The 7013-nt window shown below is 43.3% G+C and overlaps 1 protein-coding gene across 2 annotated transcripts; it reads right to left on the reverse strand.

Moving 5' to 3' along the window:
- Positions 1 to 3002: 3002 nt before the first annotated feature.
- LOC143474720 (uncharacterized) lies at positions 3003 to 7013 on the reverse strand. 2 transcript variants are annotated; one of them, XM_076972273.1, is made up of 8 exons: positions 6324 to 7013; positions 5283 to 5403; positions 4969 to 5186; positions 4461 to 4530; positions 4180 to 4225; positions 4052 to 4072; positions 3771 to 3959; positions 3003 to 3210 (listed from the first exon to the last, which is right to left on the reverse strand). In XM_076972273.1, the coding sequence occupies exons 1-8, from the start codon at positions 6588 to 6590 to the stop codon at positions 3147 to 3149; spliced, it is 996 nt and encodes a 331-aa protein (XP_076828388.1). In that variant the 5' UTR covers positions 6591 to 7013; the 3' UTR covers positions 3003 to 3146. The 2 variants fall into 2 exon arrangements, with proteins under 2 accessions (XP_076828388.1, XP_076828389.1); XM_076972274.1 differs by lacking the exon at positions 4052 to 4072.

The raw sequence follows: 7013 nt of genomic DNA on the forward strand, positions 1-7013 counted from the left end.
GAAGTGAACAATATTCATTGAACATAGAGATACTAAACATAATACATGTCAGACATGACATTCAGACACTGTCCGACTCAGAGATAAAAACAAAAAGATTTTAACTTGGAGGGGTGCGAGTAAGAAGAGTAGTCCATTGAAACGCAGAGTGCGGATTAGTTTCCTTCTCACTTTAGACCCGCGGGGACGCTAGCGAATGATCCAGGAGGAGCGAGTAACTAGTCGCTACTATTGTGAATGTAGCAAAACGGTGACAGAAGCTACAGCAGCGATTAAATTAAAAATAATTTAAAGGCTAGCTTTAAACACGCTCTTCCCTGTTGACTTCTCTCACGGTAATGTCGCGCTGAAAAATATTGACCTGTCTTGTCAATATATGGAGCCAGATCCGTAAACGCGAGCCGCTTTCGCCATTCCAGATGGCTCAGTCAAAACCATTACATCTTAATGAACCAATAAATAACATCTGCGGCAAAAATGAGTGTAAAAATACCAGGGTTCATCATTTAGAACTACAAAAAAATCTTGTTTCTTATTTTACTATCTACCTATTTTTCATAAGAGTTTGTTTCACCGCAAAATATGAAAACTTCAAAACGGCGAATTTCGCCGCAAGGTGACAGATTTTCATGCCTGCATCCAGTTCACTAAAATTTTAAAAAGCTCGCGCTGGTGAAGTGTGCTAAATATTAACTGCCATGCTTAATGTAGTTATTATACAGTGTACATTTGCAATATCTACAGACCATTTACCAATTAACCTTTGTATAAACTTTTATGGTAAAACTTAGTTTACATGCTACTGTGAAACAGAACCACCGCGTTCCGCCATGTTTGAAAACGCTGGGAAGCTGGTGGGGTGGGCGTGGCTTGGTCCCAGAGGCGGTCTCAGAGCTCTGTGTCAGTCCGGAATCAGTGACCAATGGAGATTGCAGAGGAACGCCTTCATCAAGCCCCTCCCACACGTGAAATGTGTTCCAAAAGTCAGAAGCAAAAAACGAAGCAGAAGCAAAGAGAGATTCCAGAAGCAAAAGACCTTACTGGGAAAATCCAAAAAAACAAAAACAATGGAACCAAAAACTTGTCAAAATGCAAACGAAAATAAGTTTCAAATAACCAATTATATAAAATATACTTTTGATATATTTTTTTCTGTTTTGCATTCATAACATATACTTTCTGCTCTTGGATTTACTTTTGCTTTTGTGGAACTATTGAAACAAAAATCACTCCATTGTATTGTGCTAATGTCGGCGCAGTGGCTGTACGCCGCAGTTCCAGTGAGCCCGTTTCTCCTGCACAAACACTAACCAACAACCATTTAAATCTTTATTATCGTCATTCCGTCAAAGCAATTCTGTAGGGATGTGGTTAAAAGTTACAAAATGGATTGAATTAAAACGACTGAACTTTATTATTGTTGTATGATTACAAACACAATTCAGCATGAAACATTAGGCCTAATTCAATGTAATAAAACATTTATAAAAATTTATATATCAAGCGTTGTTGGATGCCCACTAGATGTTGTTCCAACTCTCCACTTTCAACACTTGAAAATATAATAAGTCTACATACATTTGAAAAGAAACATGACAAATGTACATTACATTTATCAAACCCTTTATTAGACTATTAGGAACATTCATTTCTTTAATTCTACAATTATATGCTAATTTTAATTATAAGAAGATTATAATGATTTATTTTGGATGACTTAAAATCAGAAATAAACTTTTGTAGTGCAGTGTGCAGTGTCTGTTCTGGTCTCTAGCAATCGTAGCAGAGCAGGTTGGCTATGCGTGTTCATGTATAAATATGTATAAATGTATAAATATAGACGTGACTCCAGATGTCAACGGAGCCTCACAATTTACAACCAACTCGAGACCCATTCACCACCCACTGATGAAGGTTTGTTCACTGTGGGACGTCCATTAAACATGATTTTTCCACATCCTTCCCCCTTTTTCTCCGGGTGTTGGTCCTCGTAACTCTCCTCTTCTGATGTCCTCTTTCCTCCCTCCATTCCTCTCCTGAATCGGAGTCTCTGTTCTCCTCCCAACAGTCTGCGTAGCCCCACACTTCCTCCTTGTCAACAGGAGGCGCCGAGCGCTGCTTCGGACTCCGTTCGGAACCTTCCTTCGGTTTCTTTTTCGGAGGAGAATCACTGAAGGGTCTGTCGATCCGTCCGCCCACTTCTGTAGACTCACCTGCAGGATCCATGACGTGCTGACGCAGCAGGTGGTTCTTCAGACTGACGCTGTGGTTGAAACACTCCCCACACTGCTCACACACAAAGGGCTTCTCCCCCGTGTGGAGACGCATGTGGGACTTCAGGTGGCCGGCGTGCGTAAAAGAACGTTCGCACACCTGGCAGGTGTAGTGCTTCTCCCCAGAGTGAGTGCGTACGTGCTGCTCATATTTCCATAAGTTGTTGAAACTTGTGTCACAGGTGCTGCAGAGGTAACTTTTCTGCTCACCGTGGATCTTCAGGTGAGCATTTCGCTCGTGGAACTTTCTGAATCTCTTCTGGCAGCTGGGGCAGCTGTATGGTAAACCTCGTTTGTTATGAAGTCTCTCGTGCTGGAGTTTGGTTTGCCTCACCTCGAAGTCCATCAGGCAGTACTTACATGTGTGCCTGTAGTCCCCGTGTAGCCTACGGTAATGGACCTTCTGGCCAATCTCCGTGAGGAAACGTTTGGGGCCCAACTTGCGGGGTTTGATCCTGCACTCACACACATCTTCATCTTCCACTCTGTTCGACTTACCGCAGTCTTCACAAGTCCTGTGTTCAGCCACCTGTCCTGCAGCACCGTGCTCTGTGATGGCGTGCTTGTGAAAGTCGGTTCTGGAGTTGAAGTGAACCGTCAAGTTCTCCAAACAGACGACATCAGCAGCGTTCCCAGAAACACACTCCGGACATCCGTAGACCGTTTGGTGACACTTATCAGTACAGAGAATTCCAGCAAGAGCCTGACAGTGCAGACACCAAACGAGGGGTCTACAGGAGGTCTGGAAGGGCTTGTGGGAGCTGGACAACTCCTCCTCATTCAGATCATTCTCCTCTGAACTCTCGCCGCTCTCAGAATTGGGAAAGTAGTCCGAATCATCTGGGTCAGGTTCTCCATCTTCCTCTATATCACTCAGGGCATCAGCATCTTCATCATCAGCGTTTGCCTCATCTTCAGATGAAAGCACCTCCACCTCCTGAGAAAAGAAGAAAAGACTTCATTACAAACCTGATGATGACAAATTGTGGTGTTACGTGCAAATTCATTGCAGATGTTTCTCCCTTTACAAACTGCTTCATCACAACCTACAAATGTGCTCCAAACTGGATATGGATGCCATAAATTAGCATCATGAGGTAACGTTCAGGATCAGCCTGTACATTTATTTGTGTTATCCCATTATGTTTTAGCAACATGCAAGTGTAGTTAGTCACAGGGACAGTAAGCGTGGAGAGGCTACACTACGTAGCATGTTTAATCAACAATAAGCACATAGAGGTGAACGTTACCCAGTAGAGACATGAGCAGAGTGATCAGATTTGTAATGGAAAACAATCGCTGGCTAGAAATGCTGGTAGACGTGTTGAAACGCAAGAGTGGAAATAGCTAAGTACTGCGAAGAGTAACGTCCTTCAATTATAATGTTCCCTTTGCACACACACACACACACACACACACACACACATGCACAGACAGACACACACTCACAGACACACACACACACACACACACACACACACTCACAGACACACACACCTCCTCTCGTAGTACGTCAGCTGGTTGTGAGGTCCAGACTCTGTAGCTGCAGCAAACCACACACTCTTGTGTGAGGGAGAAGCGTTCTCCTGTGCCGTTGGTCTGAACGCAGCACTCACTGGAGCAGTCCCAACAGTGGAAGAGCAGAGCTCACGCACAAGGTCTTTACTCAGACTCCCATACCTGCTCCTGTGGTCGGAGGACGGAAGAACCAGTTACAAGGAGACACGCCAGGTTGTGCTTTACAAATTACACCTTTCAGGTAACTTAGTCCAACACACCTCACTCCCCGTGTGCCACAACTGTGAAGAGAACACGTATTGCAATATCGGACACTTGTCAGTTTGAACTTTAAATATCCATAGTTATTTAAATACCAAGTTATTAAATATTTCTGATAGATACATACCAAGATTTTTTCTCTTGATCAGATACTGATGGCCTGTTCTGAGAATCTGTAAAACGGTTACAAAATGTAATGTTAATTTAAGGGTTGTTAGCACTGAAACGACTAAAGACACATGTGTTAATAGTGTCTCTGGGGTTCAAGCAGCTAAAGACTCAGGTGTTAGTGTCTCTGGGGTTCGAGCTCAAGATGAGAGGAGAAAGACATCACCATCCACTGGGCAGATATTAATATTGTGGAATATTATCCCAGCGGTTGCAGACGTCCTGAAGTGTTGTACCCACCTTGGCTGGTCCACTGAGAGTTTTGTTGGGAGGATGATGATGGTGTGTTTGTTATGCTTGTGGTTAACTCCTGTAGTGTTCACACATCACATTGACATCATTATGCATCAGTAAAGACAAGCACCTTGTGTTTTTGTGAAACAGCAAAATGAAAAGTTTAATTCACTTTACTTTAAGCCTCATCCCTGGCCACGTGTGTTCTAGTGTCTGAACAATCAACGTCCATCTCTGGATTACTGCGCAGCGTGACCGACAGTCTATGTGATGGAGATCACCTTAAATCATTCTACACCATCACCTAACATCATTTTGTATCTTAAACTAACATCTAATACAACTAATGTCATTATCAACTAATATCTAATACAACTAATATGCTGTTGTGAATAATGATCATTTCTGTAGTGGTTTATTTTTTCAAACATTCTTCCACTTTTATCTGTCCTACATTAATCTAATCTGCCCAGATCAGTGGGGGTGTGTATGAGAGTGTGCGTGTGGTACTCACCACCTCTATCTCTATAGGTGCCTGCTCGTCTTGGTTCAACAAGCACACGTCTGGAACGATCATCATCTGAGGAAGAGGAGGTCCAGGTTCATCATGGGCGGGTGCTGGGGGCGGGGCCACTGGGGGGGCGGGGTCAGAGGTCAGCTCCCTGAAGAGGCGACTTACTGGCCTGTCTGTGCCCACCGCAGCCTCTCTGGTCCGAGGAACCGCTAAAACACCTACACCACAGGAGGGTGGAGGGAGTGAGATGGCTCGTTTTCAGCAAATAAAGTTACTGAATGACCTACATCAACAGTACATATCATAGTACAAACCTGAGCTCCTCACGGATCTCTTCATGGTGCCGTTGGCCAGCTGCGTTCCAGCGGAGACCCTTCTGGGGGGGTCTGTTTGGCACCCCACATGCCTTACAGTGGAGGGCAGCTGTAATATACTCTAAAAACAAGACAGAACAAGCACAAAACCTCACACAAAACAGCGACAGTGAAAAACCAAAAGGTTTAATATCACCACCTCTAGCAGTGTCTCTTCTGTTCATGGATAACATAGCTAGCAATGTTAGAGCAAAGCATACACAGATTAATTTAGGGCAAGCAGGCTAGCTGATACTCGTGTCATGTTTGAGAGGTCTGAGAAGGTGCAAATGGTGTTTCTGTTTAAAATACTAATATTACACATTTCCATGTGTTAGCTTGGCCATTATGTATTTTTAGTTATGTGTCTTATCCAGAAGAGAATAGACATATCACAAGAATTTGCTTCACTGTACTCCAAATTCCTACAGTAAAAATGACAAAGTCATGGGTACATGAGAAAGTGTATTTCAAGAAAATAGTTGAGTGATACGATTTGATATAATTGAGTGATTTGACTTGATTTATTTATTTTATGGAACTTCAAATGTGGTATATACAGAACCGAATAGGCATTTGACATGGATACATTGAGCTTTTACATGTTCAATCCCTGCAGTAAAACCTGTTTAATCAAGCTGTACCTTGAGCTTTTAGATGTGCCGTTTCACAACCGTAATAAACAATGTGATCGCGTTTTTGTTGCTGGGATTTAAACCCCATCATATACACACCGGTTTTCTAAATGCAGATAGAGTTACAGTGGTACAGGTTTGTGATGAATGAAAGCACCATTCATTTCAGCACATTATCTATCTGCCAGACTGGTTTGAGTAACGTCCCCAAACTTTCTTAGGCACCGTTACCAACCCGTTTAAAAAACAAACAAATCCAGCAGTTGCCACGAATCGTCCTACACAACGATATACAAATACGTCTGTGGATGAACTTTACATTACATTAGAAAACACCAGCCTGCGTTAATTTAAAACCAAGACTCACCCTCCTGTCATCCACACCAGTCCCAGATAGTGTCGGGAAAGCAGTTGACTTCAGTTTGAGTCTGGTGGCAAACCCCGAGCTGTACTGGGACCAGTTCTCAAACGAGTCCGGGGTGAAGTGCCTGCTACAAACTCTAGTATTGGATGTCACTTCAACCCCAGAAAGGAATCTGAGCCATTTTGCTCTGTTCTTTTCTGGAATAAAATGTAGAGAGTACCCTTTCTCTTGCTTGCACCCAAAGACGGAACATTTGTACATGCGTGACATGTTCCTCCAGAGACGAGTGGACCTCCACCGTCCAGAACCAGAACAACCACCTGTGTCCTCTCTGATCACACCTAATAAAGTGTGATGTCTAAACGCTGCTTCGGGTGCATACACAAATAAAATAAAACCCAGAGGTTATTTCATGCACGCTGCAGCCCAGTGAATGTTGATCTGCAGCGGAAGCATGAAGATAATCACACACACTTACTGCCAAATGTGTTACTACCTATGCAACAGGCGCATATGGTACTGAAACTACTGCAACTATCAGAGGCGGTTCCGCGTGTCGCACGTCTGCAGATCTGTTCAGATCGGTATCTGTGTTGTTTTATAACCGAATACACACACACACACACACGGTTTCTACTCTTTGTTTTAAAAGCGTTGATCAACAGCACCTCACTCAGGAGCTCACGGGATGCC

The sequence above is a fragment of the Brachyhypopomus gauderio genome, chromosome 14 (assembly GCF_052324685.1).
Source record: "Brachyhypopomus gauderio isolate BG-103 chromosome 14, BGAUD_0.2, whole genome shotgun sequence".
Lineage (NCBI taxonomy): Eukaryota > Metazoa > Chordata > Actinopteri > Gymnotiformes > Hypopomidae > Brachyhypopomus > Brachyhypopomus gauderio.